The sequence below is a fragment of the Hipposideros armiger genome, unplaced genomic scaffold (assembly GCF_001890085.2).
Source record: "Hipposideros armiger isolate ML-2016 unplaced genomic scaffold, ASM189008v1 scaffold_926, whole genome shotgun sequence".
Classification (NCBI taxonomy): domain Eukaryota; kingdom Metazoa; phylum Chordata; class Mammalia; order Chiroptera; family Hipposideridae; genus Hipposideros; species Hipposideros armiger.
This window is the reverse complement of record NW_017732276.1, coordinates 161,513-178,592: the sequence shown is the minus strand read 5'-3', so window position 1 is coordinate 178,592 and position 17,080 is coordinate 161,513. Positions and strand designations below refer to the sequence as shown.

Sequence of the window (17,080 nt, the reverse complement as noted above, 5' to 3'; positions counted from 1 at the left end):
CTTTGAGGGATTTACTGTGTAGCTCAATAAAATACTAAATTAATCCTTAGTATATGTATATTCTTTTGTTTGGTATCTTATATTAGTCATAATCTTGTGAGACTCAATTTCCCAAGTCTTAGCAATGCCAACATTAATTCATATTGGATTATGACATAATGACATCATTTTAACTTTATTTCTTTAGAGACCCTATTTCTAAATAATAGTCACCCTTTGAGGTACTGGGGGTTAGAACTTCAGCATATGAATTTGAGGGGACAGAATTCAATCCATAACAAATAGTGTCCTACAAAAAATTTAGGTTCACTCAAAACCTCAAAAGTGACCTTATTTGGAAATAGGTCTTTGTGATATAGTTAAGGATCTTGACATAAAATCATCCTGGATTTAGAGTGGGCCCTAAATCTAGTGATTGGTGTTCTTATAAGAAGAAGAGGAGACCCCAAAACACACACAGAGGATGAGGCCATGTGAATAAGAAGCAGAGACTAGAGTTATGCTGCCACAAACAACCAAGGAATGAAAAGAGCCAACAGAAGCCAGAAAAGGCAAGGAAAAATTCTCCCCTAGCTGACACCTTGATTCCAGACTTCTAGTCTCCAGAACTGTGAGAGAATAAATTTTTGTTTTTTTAAGCCACCAATTTTGTTGTAATATTTTACAGCCTCCCTTGGACATTGATACACAAGGCAAATGGTGTAATTAAAGAAGGACAAGCCAAGTGTGGGTTGCTTGTAAGCAACTTTATGGAACAATTGTAGAGACTGACTCCACCCCAAAGATAACATGGGTCAAAGAACAGGCATGCATCCTGTCTGCCTCATTGCAATTTATGGCATGTGAGTATTTTATTCCTGTGATTGTTTTAGTCCAGGGAATTTCAAAACTCAGAGGCTGACTCAGTTTTCCATTCAGCTCTGGGTGAGGTCTGATAGGTTTTGGATCACCTTGTTCCGTGAAATGGGAACTGTGGGTTTCTCTACATGCAGCAAGAATGGTACCTTGGTACTAAAACTTGAATACATCCCATCTGTGAAGCTAGGTTTAAGCCCCCTCTCCTATATCAATTGGCATCAATTGACTTATATGGAAATCTGGAAGGTTTTTATTGTGGAGGGTAGGAAAGTACCTATGTTATGTCTATAATGAAGCTGGAACCTGTAGATGTGTCTTATGGGCTGAAGAAGGGGGGCATCATGAGCAATAGAGCAGAAGAAAATATATACCTAGTACAATATATTAGCAGTTGCTATTTCTGAATCCATCACAACCAGGTCACCTTTGTGGTATGCATCTGCCATTGTAAGAAATGTATCTCTGTGTTGGAATGAAATAGTGTCTTACTAAATTGTGATCCTTCGGCATCTGAGCAGCCCTGCTTTGGACCTTCCCCTCAACAAGTGAGCATAACACAGAGGACACTGTTCTCTCACTCTACAGGAAACTTCCAGCTGTCAGAGGCACCATGAGGCTGTTGACATAAGTGACCAGGGAAATTTCAATAGGGGATAATGCTCAGTGTGAGTATAGAACTTTGTGGAAAGGAGTGCCATGTCTCTAAGCAACAAAATCCAGGAACAAGTGGCAGCCCAGATTGATTCGGAGGTGTATTTAGCATCTCTTGGGGCACTCAGAATCACTTTAGAGAGGTGGTGTTTTTATGAAAGGCTAAATTTCCTGTATGAACACATAAGAGTTGGTAGCAAGTGGGATTTCAAAATTAATGTTGGTGTTGCTAAAACTTGAGTTCCTGAGCCTCACAAGCTCTGGTTAATAGACGACACCAAACTAGAATATAGACCTACTAAGGAATAATTTAGTATTTTATTGAGCTAAACAGTAAGCCATGCAAATGGGCAGGCACATTGTTTTATACTTCTTTTAGCCCACATATGTAGAATAGACTCAATCTGTGTTGATTTATAAGAATTACTTGTCCATTAAGTCCACCATTCAAGATTTTGAAATAATGTTACAAAATAAATTTTCATTTTTAGAGAGGCAGAGAGCATTAACAATTGATTCTACCTGAACAATTTATTTTACCAACAATGACTTTCTCACCAGTCTCAGAAAACTAGTGCTGTCCTCTTTCCAAATAAGCCTCTGAAATGGCTCCTAACGAACTCCCCTACACTGATATTGGTGCTTCATGAAATCCCCTCCTGTTAAGTGTGGGCTGGGGCTAGTGACTTGCTTCTAATGAATAGAATACGGAAAACATGATGGGATGCCACTTCTGACATTAGGTTATAAAAAGGCTGATTTCCATCTTGCTCAACACTTTTTGAGCACTCTCTCAACTCTCAAAGGTACCCAGCTGAGCTGCACCCCACAGCTGGGTTGTTTTAAACTGCTACATTTTGGGGCAATTTGTTATGCAGCAATAGACAACTAATACTCTAAATGTTAAGCTTTATGCAGACTTGAAGTATCATCTACAAAGGTCTTCAAAGGTCTTCTGCCTTCATTCAGCATCACAGACCACCCCAGATTTCCAAAAAAGGTAATGCTACAAGTGTTTCTCAGGTATTGTCACACATTCCATTGTTACACATCTGTTGCTATTAGAAGATTCTTCCTTATAATTAACTAAAATCCTTCAAGTCATTTAACACATCTTGTTGCAGCAAGAATTGGAATAAATGAAAGTGAGAGGACCTAAGCAAAACACATAGCAGTGGGTAACCTATGTATAACTTCTGACAGAAAGAAGAAAAATATAAGCATTGAGAAAGCAAGCCACATAAGCATTGTCTACTAAGCTGCCAGAACAGCACCCACTGTTCAAAAGTGTGTGGCAAGAAGAATAGAGAGGTCAAAAGAAAACGATGAGAAAGTCCACAGGCATGTGGGGACCCATCCAGAGGGCAGCAAAGCCCTAGGAATGATAGTCAGAAGAGGCTGCTAACCTCTAAAGCCTCTGAAACTTACATGAAACAATAGACAAAAACATTTGAAGAAATGCCGACATGCTCAGCCAATGAGCTTAACATCAAGGAATAATAGATAAGAGTTTTCCCAAATCTAGGGAAGTCATAAAACTCCCAGACATAATGCTCTGATAGTATTGATAGTTGTCCCTGTATAAACCTAAGGATAGCATGAGATACAGTAAAAGAAATAAAGCAAGTCAAGAACAAAAGGACAAAAATAGATAGGAATTGACCTTCATTTACCAACCTCCTGAACTATTATCACCTTCCTAGAGAGGGAGCATCAAGGATCAAAAGTCAATTTCCATTTGTTGTGCTTACTTATTGCAGGATATCTGACATTGGGTATAAATGTTGGTTTAAATTATTTAGAAAATTTGATAATATTTTATCTGTTATTGAGTTTTTTAGAGGGCAAACAAGAATCTATGGGAAAACCTTGCAAATGAGATAAACTTATATATGTATACAAGATACTGGTGGAAGTGGTTATGGTGCTAATGGTAGTGGTAAGGATGGTGGTAGCAGTAATAGTAATAGTGGTAACAGTAATAGTAGTGGCAGTAATAGTGGTAGTAGTGGTGATAGTAGTAATAAAAGCTCCTGTTTAAGAACCCTACCCAGATATTGAGTGAGTCAAAATACTGTATTTGTGTCAGTCTCAAGGTGTATTCAACCTCTGCACTGTGCTAGACAAGGACAATTAATCCCTGGTCAGGTTTACCTGCCCACCTTTTACAGGACAGAAAAGAGAAAGGGATTACAGAGTTAACATAGGAAGGGCAGCTACACAGCTTTGAACAGCTCTCATTTCTTACCAATTCTTTCATTCTCCTGGACCTCAAATGTAGTCATGGTAGATGGACACATAGGTGGATTATCATTAATGTCTTTAACTTTCACATGAATATTTAATGGGAATGCAAGTGGTTTTCCAAATTCATCCTTTGCAACTGCATAAAAAACATACTAAAACAGAAACATCAGTTAAAATATGACTCATCACTGCCTTTGTTGCAGAGAAAACAGCTGTTTCAATTCTATTTCATTTACCACCTTATTTTCAATTACTTAGAACTGGGAACTGAGAAAAAAATTAAATGTGTTGGACTTGTGGGGATATTATCATGTCATTGAAAGCAATAATGTACTGGGGTTCAGAACAGTTTGGCGTTTTTGTTATCGTTTTTAAGTAAAATCTTTTCTGCTTTCAGCTGTCCATAGGTACAGGACGTGGTCTTGTTGCCTGTGAGACTCCTCCAAGTTTTACTCACTGAATCCTTTTCTTCTCGGTCCAAGGGCTGAGTCACATAAATATCTCCTTCCTGGTCAATTGAAAATGGGAATCTTGGCAGCTTCTCCTTTTCAACTAAGGAATATTGTGCACCTGGCTCATTCCACCGCACCTACAGGGCCCAAAGTGAATTGTAAGGAAAAATACATCTAGACCACGAGAACTGGAAAGGAAATAAACAATTTCCTGGTTCTTAATTTGAAATTTCTGACAACCTTGTTGTCTGTGGTTTCTTATAACTACCAAATTACAGTTTTCATTTTCAACATAAAATAAGCCTTTTTTTTTTTACCAAGTTAAGTTGCTCAAAAAAGCAGATAGGATTATTTTTCTTCTCTAAAGCAATTTTGTGAACCTTCTAAAGAATTTGTGGGTTTTTCTTTTGGAAACCTGACTGTGGAGGCTTCATATCCATAAAACATCAATCAAAGAAACAAAATGTACTTTGCAGCTGCCATTACCTGAGGACTAAGCCATGATGTATGATGGGTTTCAAAACCCATCAATGAAGATAAAAGCAAAGGAGACACTTTAAACTCTTCTCTGTGTGGTTATTAAGGAAGACAAATGAGACATAAATAATATTTAGTCTTAAAGACTTCAGGAATAAGAATAATTTCCAATTCCTAGCATTGTTTTGTAAACAACTTGGCAAAATAAATAAAGTTAGTAGTAAGGCCAGTCTACTTGCTACAGACAGACCTTGGCCTCTATGATATTCTAATACTAATAATAACACTTATTGAGGGCTTACTACATGCCAGTCACAATTTGAAATATTTTTATGAATTATCTCATAAACCCTCAAAAGCACTATGAGGTAGAAACTATTGTTACCCCCATTCTACAAATGAGGAAATGAGGGCACAAAAAGTTTAAGGAATTTGCCCAAGTTCCTACGGCTATTTGAAATGTCCACATTTAACTATTCTTTCAAACCAACTTGGTAAGAGTATCAAGGAAGCACTATTGTCTCTTGCTAGTTATTTAAGAATCACCATCTGTCCAAGCCAAACACCACATTTCCAGTTCTCAGTGGGTGCCTCTTCTGCCCTAAAAATTCAGTATGAGTTCTCCTCTCTTGAGTTGTCCACCTTCATTCATCTTCCTGTGTTTCAGGACACCCAAAGCACTTTTCCTAGGCTTGGGTATTGGGTGTGGCACCCCAGAATTTCTTTTGTTTGACAGCCCTGAGAGCAAAGAAGCATATGCATTCTTTTTAACATTTATAAATCCTTATGGGGATAACCTAAATAATAAATAGGAAGAGGTTAGTAAAGGCCCCATATCTGCAGTTCTCATGGTAGTGAGTCCTGACATACCTTCTTAGCTGGCAAAGCAGAATACCTCTTGCTTTCATTCTGTTTTTCCTGACAGTGAAATTCATTAATTCAACATTTAATAAATAAAATTATTTTAGGTTATACAATAGATATGATGGGATGGGCCATTCAAGGGTCCCTTAAAGACACCAGTGTCATTTTAAACAATCTTAAAGGAACCATAAACTGGGACTTCTTCACAATATTAATACCTGTTATTCACTTTTTTTTGTGTGAAATTTTATTGGGGAAGTGTGTTTTTTCAGGACACATCAGCTCCAAGTAAAGTAGTTGTCTTCAATCTAGTTGTGGAGGGCGCAGCTCCCTGGCCCATGTGGGAATTGAACAGCAACCTTGGTGTTATGAGCCTCTGCTGTAACCACCTGAACTAACTGACCACCCCCTGTTATTCACTTTCACAGACACTACCTCTCTGTTACGTAATTTTCGCAACAACCCAGAGAGGTATATTATCCCCATTTTACTGATGAGAAGTTGGGGCTCAGAATAGTCAAATGACTTATTCATGATCGATCATTAAAGTAACAGAGCAAGGGCATGGTTTAGGTCATTTGTTTCCAAATCCATTGCTCTTTCACTAATCCACAGCTTTCATGTTAAGAAACCTCCCAATCTTCCAGAAAAGATCAGATCTCGGAGTACAGAGTGGATTTCCAGGAGCCAAGGTAAAAGGGGACTCAGGGTGAGAACACCAGCCATGGAGGTAGGAAGGGGGAGCATGTGAACAGAGGGAAGAGTCACACAGAGAAGAAGGAGTCGACAGAGGGTGGTCTCCAAGGGTAAAGGTTGCATATTCAACTTCTACTCTAGGCCAGTCCTGTCTCTGTCCCTCAGCCTATGATGGGATAAGTCTATCTACTGGATAGAGGTTTTTCCCACAACAAGAAGAAGTAGCCTTTCAAAATTCAAATCATATACATGTACATGATGTGTGCACCATATCCCAGACTAGTGACAGGGAAAAAGCATCAGTGGTATCTACTTGCAAAATGAAGGTGAATGAAGTTCTTTCTTATTATATAGATAGATATATGTATATATATAGATAGATAGATAGATAGATAGATATAGATATAGATATAGATATAGATATAGATATAGATATAGATGATAGATATAGATATAGATGAGATAGATAGATATAGATGATATAGATATAGATAGATATAGATATAGATATAGATATAGGTAGATATCCAAATTGGTGAAGTCCACAGTTTACCCATAATAAGATAGTACATAAAAGTGTTTAGTTTACTCCAGAGACTTGGGATCAGAAACGTTGTCTATTTAGTTTGCTTTATAATTATGTAATGTAAAAATGTACCTAATAAATGTATCAGTGAAGACTATGAGGGTGGACTTCTACAATGTGAGAATTTACCTAATAGGCTCTAGGTATTCCTTGGGCTCTACCTGAGTGATTTTGATGGGGTGAGGAGCAGTCGAGTTTTCTACAATCTCCACAGATTCTGGTGCTTTCCAAATATTTTCCTTCACCATAATATCCACAGATGTGCTGTCACTGAAGGAATTCTCGTTCTGGCCTCCCATGTCCTTCACTGAGACCACCAGACTATAGGAAGGATTCTTAATGGGATCCAATTCCCGAGATCCTATGGAAAGTAGGAGAGAATAGAAAAAGAAATATTTCTGAAGGTGACACAGGCCTAGGTCTCTTTTTCTGACTCAGTTGCCCTATGAGGGCATCACTTGACTTACCTTCTGGGGTAAGTGAAATACCTCCTGTTTTGTTGTTGATCTGAAAGTACATGACATTGTTGATCTTGGGAAGCTGAATGACAATTTCATAAATAAGCTGGCCATTGGGAGTGGCTGGATCGTCCAGGTCTGTAGCATTGACATACATGAAGGGCTTCCCTATTTAACAAAAGGTACCCAGAAAACAAGAGACGTTAATTAAAATTTAAACCAACCAGAGCCACTTTTGTCTTCTAAGAGGCAGGGTTGGAATGGGGGAGGGTGCCGTAATTCATATCAGTGGGGAAATAAATCTTTATTCTGCCCCCTTCTCTAGGATGGGGTTTCTCAAAGCATAGTCCAGGGAACTTTAGGGGTCTCTGAGAGTCTAAACTTATGCATGTATAAGAGATCCACTCAAATCACTAGTTAGTTCAATGGATTATAGAGTAAAGGAGTACAATTTAAAAAAAACATTGATATGGTTTTAGCTTCCACATTGTAACCAGCCTTTAAGAAACCACCACTTGTTGAGTTTTGGTATAGTATCAAAAAATATCCAGAGTCACCTGAAGATGCTATTACAACACTCTTTCCTTTTCCAACTACATATCTGTGTGAGGCAAGTTTTTTCTCATATGATTAAACCAAAACAGCATATAGCAACAGAATGAATGCAGAAACAGAAATAATAATACAATCATTTTCAATTAATTTAAACATCTAAGGCACTTGCAAAGATTAAAACAACACGATTTTTATTAATAATTCTTTTTGTATTTGAAAATATAGTTATTTTTCATTAAAGTATGTTTATTCTTTTAAATTAATTAATAAATATTTTGAAATTTCTCAGTTTTAATTTCTAATATGATAAACTTTGGTAGATACAACTACTGGAGCCAGCTTGTGAGAGCCAATTGTTGAATTTCCAGTTTTGTGAGCCAATTATTAACACCATTGGTAACTTAAAATAAGCCATGGTGAGAGTACTTTTACAACAGAAATTGGTAAATGCTACAAGCAGGGCTTTTACCCCCAGAGAGACAGCACCCCCCACCCTGTATATAACCCACATATAACAACACTGGATATATCAAAAAGGTCTTTGGAGTCCTTAATAAGTTCTAAAAGAATACAGGAGCACTGAGACCAAGAAGTTTGAGAACCACTAATCTGGAAGATCCTATTGATGAAGAGACAAAGGGGAAGACCTGGAAGATTCTTATTTAGCAGAGCTTATTGGTGAATTTTGGTATGCAATTTCAGGGACAAAGAGAGTAAAATTATTCTACATAATAAAGAGAAATAAATATTTTTCCTGAGTTATTGGAAGTGGGCAATAAAGAATGAGAGCTAGAGAAGATTAAGTAGCATAGAGAAAAACTTGATAATGAGTTGGTGGAAATGGCTAAGGCTGTTTTTGAGAACTCAGAAGTCTAATATTCATGTTTATTTTGTGCACTGTTATGATATAATACTCCATCTCCTCAAATCTTCACTAAAGTCCGTGGTATGCACCTATGCCTTGAGGGTTTATTGTGGAAATGAAAGGTAGAAGCATACTGAATAGATGAGTCACAGGTTGGAAGTAAGAGAAGAACAAGAACTGGGAGCCAGCAGTGACCATGAGAATGCAGATTCCTGAGAGGATATAGGAGAGTGAGTTAACCTTTTCAAAGTGTTCTAAAGTGTTACAGAGCTCTAAGGTGTTCTAAAGCTCAACTTAGAATAGTGGTTCTCAAATGGGGGTGGTTTTGCCTACCACATGACATTTGGCAATGTCCAAAGACATATTTGTTATCAGAACTTGGGGTTGCTACTGGCATCTGGTGAGTAGATGTCAGAAATGCAGCTAAATATCCTACAATGCACAAAATAGCATCTGACAAAAAAAGTATTATTAGGCCCAATATGTCAATGGTACAAAGGTTGAGAAACCATGCCCTAAAGCAATAAGGATAATGAAATAACTCCCAGAAGATTGCTATGAAATTGAATAAGATAGTAAGTGCTTAATGAGTGATAGCTGTAGCTGTTAGCCACACAGATATGACCCTTCTGCCTGATATTCTTCCATTTTTTCATAAATATCTCCAGGCTTCTGCCTATTACCTGGGCGAGAATTCTGTCTTACTGAGCCTTCATACTTTGACTGGAGAAACGTGGGTCGATTGTCATTGATGTCCTTCACTTCTATGGTGATGGGAACTGGGCCCTCCACTGTAGCTCCATAAGCATCCAGGGCTGAGACCTAAAGTTGAAATGAAAAGGAACCACCTTAGTGAATCTGGACTTCATATCACACAACAAAAGTCACTTAAGAGAAATTAGAGCTCAAAGAACCAATAACCTGGTGACTATCGAGGAGAAAGACACCCATAAAATCACAACATGAGAGCTGCTAAAATAGGCGCTCTCTAAGTTAAACCTGGCTAATCATGGCTGTTTTTACAGCAGTGGGGTATGCTGGACATTGGACATGCTTCTTTTGTACACAGCTGGAGTCCGAGAAATAAGAACACTTTGACCCTTGAGGGTATGAAAGTGTCATGTACTCTTACCAGGCATATTAATGGTCAACCTGAAGATGCAGTAGAAGTTACCAGACAAAAAGGTTTTGGCTTGCTCTTTTTTCCCACAATGAACTCTCTACCGTTTCTGCATAGATACCAACCATGTGAAAACTAAGGGGAAAAAAGAGGGAGAAGGGTCTCTCTAGTTAGCCTCTGACCACTGGTGATATCTGCCTTTTGCAAGGTCCAAAGGAGCTCCATCCCAGCACTGATGCTGCCTGCTTTGTGGATCCAGAGCCTACATAGCAGATACAGGCAGATACCAGTGATATATTAGGAAAGTGTTGGCTTGGTTTTAATCCAGGTGCCTGAACATGGCCATACTTGGATAAGTAATGCCATCTGTTGGCCTTGGCAATGTAAATTGGGTTACTCTTCTGAAAAAGCTTAAGGAAGAAGGGACCTCTGCCATACCCCTCTGTAGTTGGTAAAAATGGACAAATGAAGTTTACAAAACATGCCATTAATGTAAGGAGAGCCCGAACGGGGTGCTATGCAAGAGGTGAATATGCCAGTGGTACTTCCAGGACAAAAGGTGCTCAGAAAGGTTGGAGTTAGGTTTCTTTTCCTGGTCTCAATTCACCTGGAGTTTATGAACAGCTCTTGTTTCCCTGTCCAGAGCTCTGTTGTGATACAGAAGTCCATCTTGTTGTATCTGAAATATTCCATCTGTCTCCCCAGTTAGTTTAAAAGTCACAGCAGGAGGATTGGCCTTAAACTAGGAAAAAGCAAAAGTTAGATGAAGTTGTAAGAAAAAAACAATGCTATAGAATTTGTAGAAAGTCACTAATTTCAAGTAATGTTTTCATCTGTACAATCACAAATTAAGAAGTTCTGAGCTTTCAAAGTGATACATTCTAAAAGTATGCTTGAACACTATTTAACATTCAAAACACATTTCCCTGAATAAACAATGTATGATATAATTGAATATATTGACAAAAGTCAACTGATGCTTTAAACTGGAACTGGAAATAGATGAGATTTTTCTAGGAATATCTGAAAGCTATAACATTACTAGCTTCTAAGAAGCATTTAAAAGGTTAACATTATTCCCAGGATAAAAAGATGTCATTTAGCATTTTGAAAAATTGTGACAAACACTAAGATATTTTAATATTAAGGAATATATTTAAAAGTGGCTTTAACTTGAAAAGATTCTATATGGCAATTTCTTAATTACTTTTTTTAAAATTGAAGTTTATTGGGGTGGTGATGGTTAGTAAAGTTACATGTTTCAGGTGTACAATTCTGTAATACATCATCTATATTATTACACTGTGTGTTCACTAACCTAGAATCAGTTCTCCTTCCATCACTATATATTTTATTCCATTTACCCTCATCTGCTACCACCTCCGCCCCTTACCCTCTGGTAACCACTAAGCTATTGTCTGTGTCTATGAGTTTTTGTTTCTTCATTTGTTTGTCTTATTCCTTTGTTGTTTTCAGTTTTATATCCCACATATCAGTGTAATCAGAACTTGGGGTTCTCTACTTTTTCTGTCTGATTTATTTCGCTTAGCATAATAATCTCGAGATCTATCCATGTTGTCGCAAATGGTACTATGCCATATTTTCTTATGACAGAATAGTATTCCACTGTGTACATATACCACATCTTCTTTATCTAATCATCTATCAAAGGACACTTTGGTTGTTTCCATGTCTCGGCCACTGTAAATAAAGCTGCGATGAACATCAGAGCACATATGTCTTTATGGATAAATGTTTTCAGATTTTTTGGGTAGATATGCAGGAGAGGGATTGCTGAGTCATATGGTAATTCTATTCTTAATTTTTTGAGGAATCTCTACACTGCCTTCCATAGCAGCTACACCAACCTTTCTCTCCACAGCCTCTCCCACACTTGTTATTATTTGTCTTGTTGATGATAGCCATTCTAACTGGTGTGAGGTGATATCTCATATGGTTTTTATTCGCATTATTTGATGATTAGTGATGTTGAGCATCTTTTCATACATCTATTGGCCATCTGTATGTCGCCTTTGGAGAAATACCTATTCAGGTCCTCTGCTTATTTTTAATTAGAAGCCATCAACAAAATAAAGAGACAACCAACCAAATGGGAGAAGATTTTTGCAAACAATGCCTCCGACAATGCCAAATATGTAAGGAACCCATACAACTCAACAACAACAACAAAAACCCAAAGAAAAAACAATCTTAATTGTTTTGTCAAAAGTAAAAAAAATATCAACTATAGACAAAGCTATATACTTTTAAGACCACAAGAATAGAAAATTCACATTAAAAGGAGCAGACATAAAAGTTGTTCAACCTCATTAATAATTTTTAGTATATTTTATGTTTTATATTAACAAATGAAAAATCAATAACAGCCAATGTTTCAGGATGTTGTAAAGGATGTAAAGAAACATATTTTATTGATAAAGATGTAAATTAGCACAATCCTTTTGGAAATAACCAAAGCATAAAATGTTTTTAACCTTTGATAGCAAATATTACCAAATAGAATTTATCCTAAGGAAATATTTTTTAAACAGTAAAATACACACTTGTAATATAAGTAGCCTTATTTATAATACTGGTAAAATTGAAAATGCCTAAATGGTCAAAAAGAAATATGATGAAATTATTATAGCACATAAAAATGATAAAATTTTGATCATTAAAATTATGAAGCAGCATAAGAAAAATGTTATGATGTAAAGTAACAAAAGGAGAATAAAAGAATACAAATAGACTGTGATTGTAACAGTACCATAAGTATTCATACCAATGGGTAAGAAATAGAATTTTTAAAAAAGTTGATGTAGGAATGTGGATTAAAAGTTTTTTGTGATTGTTTGCTTATTGATATTATGTTGTTTATATAATAAATGAAAGTGTTATTATTTTATGCTTTAACTAAAAGACCTGTATACAGTGGGAAAGGATCTACAAAAAAAAATTTCCTACGTAAAAGCAATGAGAAACTGGCAAAAATTGTAAATATCAACTTTTTCAGAATTAAATGCTCATAAAATCCAAGTAGTTTTATTTAAGAAAATGACTACTACTATAAGAACTAAGCTTTGTGGTTATTTTGACTTGCTCTAATTCCATTGTCCTTTCTCAAGATGTGCAGTAGTCTTGAAAACCAATGGGCCCACAACCACAGTACTATGGAGGGAATAAAGTGGTTTGGAGTTTTCCAAATGTCCTATCTTCAGAAAATTGTTATTATCTGGCCTATCTCAAAGTTCCCTGAGAACACTTATTCACAGGGCTTGTCTTTTTTTACCTAACCCAGAGCTCACTCACTGCAAACAATGTTTCTCCTGGGGAAATTGTCAAAAATAATCATTAGCAATTGTTTAACATTGCAGCTCCCTGAAGAAATTGATGTAGACACTAAGCTAACCAAAAAACTTAAAAGGTAAAACTAAGGAATGAGATGTCCCAGGGGGCATTAAAAATCTCCAATATATTCATGCGAGTCTAGAAAATCACATTCATGAGGAGGGATATGCATATGCCCAGGAAAGACTTGAGAAAGCCCGAATGTCTCACCTCTGTCCTTGAGCCTCTGCACATCAGGAAGTGAAAGCTAAGGCAGAGTTGTAAACTGCTTGCCACATTCTTGAAGTTGTGCCCAACATGCACACAGAGCCCCTTTTCAAAGGCTGGAAGACTTATTGGTTCAAGGCTTTTAAGAAAATCTCAATTTAATCATTACACTAATCTAAACTAACTCAGCAGAGACTTCAATGGCCACACATGACAAAGAATACAGATGTTACAGTGTTAGTTCAAGAAAGTCATTAAACATACAAACAGCAAAAACACATCCTGAGAAGAGGAGGGGTTATGATTTCTAGAGTTGCCACATCATATCATTTAAAATGTCCAGTTTTCAACAATTGATTATGAGACATGCAAATAAAAAGAAAGGCCCATATACAGAAAAAAAAAAGCAGTCATTAGAAACTGCCCCTGAAGAAACCCAGATCTTAGACTTGCTAGATAAAAACTTCAAATTAACTACTTTAAATCGGTTCAAAAGCTAAAGGACACCATCTCTAAAGAACTGTGAGAAAGTATGAGAACATTGTCTCACCAAATAGAAAATATCAGTAAAGACATAGAAATGTCTGACTTATTTCAGTCAGATGTGGGATATAAAACTGAAAGCAACAAAGGAACAAGACAAACAAAGAAACAAAAACTCATAGACACAGACAATAGTTTAGTGGTTACCAGAGGGTAAGGGGGGAGGGGGATGATAGAAGAGGGTAGAGGGGGTCAAATATATGATGATGAAAGGAGAACCAACTCTGGTTGGTGAACGCATAATGCAATACATAGATTATGTATTACAGAATTGCACACTTGAAACCTCTGTTGTTTTGTTGACCATTGTCACTCCAATAAATTTTAATTTAAAAAGACATAGAAATGATTTATATATAAAAAAAGGAATTCTGGAGTTGACAAGTATAATAACTGAAGTGAAAAGTTCATTAGAAAGGGCTCAATGATAAATCTGTGCTAGCAGAATAAAGAATCAATTAAATTAAAGTAGATCAATTGAGATTATTCACCCTGATGAAAATTTTTAAAAATGAATAAATATTATTAACAGAATCCTACAAACAATGGAATATCATTAAGCAAACACATGCATAATGGGAGTCATAGAAGGAAAGGAAAGAGTGAAAAAGGCAGAAAGATTATTTGAAGAAAGAATAACCAAAAACTTCCCAAATTTGAGGAAAACATTAATAAGCATTTTCAAGAAGTTTGATAAACTTCAAATACAATCAACTTAGAGAGACCCAAGCTTAGATACATCATAATCAAACATTTGAAAGACAAAGATAGAACCTTGAAAATGCAAAGATTCATCACATACAATAAAATGAACAGCTGATTTCTCATGGAAGCCAGGATGCAGTGAAATGGCATATTCAGAGTGCTGAAAGAAAATGACTGCCAACTGAGAACTGTATATCAAACAAAATAATCCTTCAGAATGAGGATGAAATTAATCTATATTACTATTAGGAAAAAAACAGACTTTAAAACAATATCAATTTAAAACAAAAATTTTTACTAGAGACAAAAAAAAGGACATTCTATAATCATACAAGGGTCAATTAATTAAGAATTTATAACAATTATAAACATATATATACGTACTCAGAGACCCCAAAATACAGAAAGCAAAAACTGAAAATTGAAGGGAAAATATACAATGCAACAATAATAGTTGGTGACTTCAAAACTTCATTTTCAATAATGGATATAAGAGACAGAAGATCAAGAAAGAAATAGAAGACTTGAACAACACCATAAACCAACTAAAAGCTAACAGATATCTATGGAACACCATACAACAAAAGCCTAATACACATTCTTTTCAAATGCACATGGGACAGTCTCCTGGATATATCAAATGTTAGGCCATAAAACAAGTCTCAATAAATTTTAAATCATTGAAATCATATAAAATATGTTATTTGAACACAATGTAATAAAATTAGAAACCAGTAACAGCAGGAAATTTGGGAAAATCACAAATATGTGGAAATAACACACTCTAACAGCCAAAACATCAAAGGGGAAATCAAAAAGGAAATTAGAATTTTTATTTAGATAAATGAAAATAAAAACACAGCATACCAGACATTATGGAATTCAGATTAAGCAGTAGTTAGAGGGAAGTCTACACAAGCATACTTCATTTTATTATGCTTAACTTTGTTATACTTTGCAGATATTGTGTTTCTTACAAATTGAAGGTTTATGGCAACCCTGCATCAAGCAAGTCTAAACACTTTTCCAAACAGTGTTTGCTCACTTCGTGTCTTACAAAGTTACATTTTGGTAATTCTCTCAATATTTCAAACTTTTCCATTATTATTATATTTGTTATGGTGATCTGTTATCAATCATCTTTGATGTTAGTATTGTAATTGTTTTGGGGCACCATGAATTAATAAATGTTGCGTGTGTTCTGACTGCTCCACTGACTGGCCATCTATCTCCCTCTCCTCAAGCCTCTCTATTTTCTGAGACACAACAATATTAAAATGAGGCCAATTAATAATGCTACAATAAGCTCTAAGTGCTCAAGTGAAAAAAAGTAAATCTATGCAGAAAATTTCATTGTCTTATTTTAAGAAATTGTTACAGCCATCTCAACCCTTAGTAACCATTACCCTGATCAGACAGCAGCCATCAACATTGAGACAAGACCCCCCCACCAGCAAAAGATTATGGCTCACTAAAGGCTCAGATGATTGTATTTTTTAGCAATAAAATATTTTAAAATTGAAGTATGTACATTTTTTAGACATAATGCTATTGCACACTTAATGGACTACAATATAGTGTGAACATAACTTTTATGCACTGGGAAACCAAAAAATTCATGTAACTTGCTTTATTGCAATACCTGCTTTAATTATTGTGGTATGGATCTGAACCTGCAATATCTCCAAGCTGTAGCTGTAAGTGCTTACTAAACAAAAGGTCTAGAATCAATAATCTTACATCTTATGACTAGAATAAAAGGGGATAATAAACTAACCCCAAAACAAGCAGAAAGAAATAAAGATTAGAGTGGAAATTAATAAAATGAAAAATGCAAAAACAAAGGAGAATATCATCAAAACCAAAAGTTTATATTTTGGAAAGGTCAACAAAATTGACAAATCATCTAGACTTACCAAGAAAAAGGAAAAAGCAAGATTCAAATAAGTAAAATCAGGAATGTAAGAGGGACATCATTACCAAACTTACAGAGATTTTATACATACCTATATACATATAATTAAAGAAAATACTATAAGCAATTGTTTTCCCACAAATTAAAAAACCTAGGTGAAATGTATGAATTCATTTTACATTTATTTTTTAAAGATTTTTATTAAAAATATAGTTAACATACAATATATTAATTTCAGGGATCCATATTTATTCAACATTTCTATACCTAAAGAAGGGATCACCGTGATAAGCCCAGCAACCTTCTGACACCACACTCTGCTATCACAATACTATTGATTGTATTTCCTATGCTGTATATTACATCCCCATGTCTTATTTGTTTTATACTTGGAAATTTGGACCTCTTATTTCCCTTCACCTTCCCCCTCCCCCTTTTAAGTATTCAATTACGGTTGACATTCAATATTATTTTATATTCATTTCAGCATTAACATTTATGTAATTTAAGATGCGATCCCTCTGACTAAT

At 35.7% G+C, this 17,080-nt stretch overlaps 1 protein-coding gene across 1 annotated transcript in view; it reads right to left on the bottom strand.

Annotated features, from left to right (window-relative positions):
- Window positions 1-17,080, bottom strand: part of CDH17 (cadherin 17) — a 97,048-nt gene that overhangs the window by 40,472 nt on the left and 39,496 nt on the right. The window contains exons 4-9 of the mRNA XM_019630653.1: window positions 10,437-10,571; window positions 9,393-9,531; window positions 7,299-7,457; window positions 6,993-7,192; window positions 4,214-4,345; window positions 3,758-3,908 (exon numbers count right to left, since the gene is read on the bottom strand). Of these exons, the coding sequence (XP_019486198.1) occupies window positions 3,758-3,908; window positions 4,214-4,345; window positions 6,993-7,192; window positions 7,299-7,457; window positions 9,393-9,531; window positions 10,437-10,571 (916 nt within the window). The remainder of the gene's footprint in view (window positions 1-3,757; window positions 3,909-4,213; window positions 4,346-6,992; window positions 7,193-7,298; window positions 7,458-9,392; window positions 9,532-10,436; window positions 10,572-17,080) is intronic.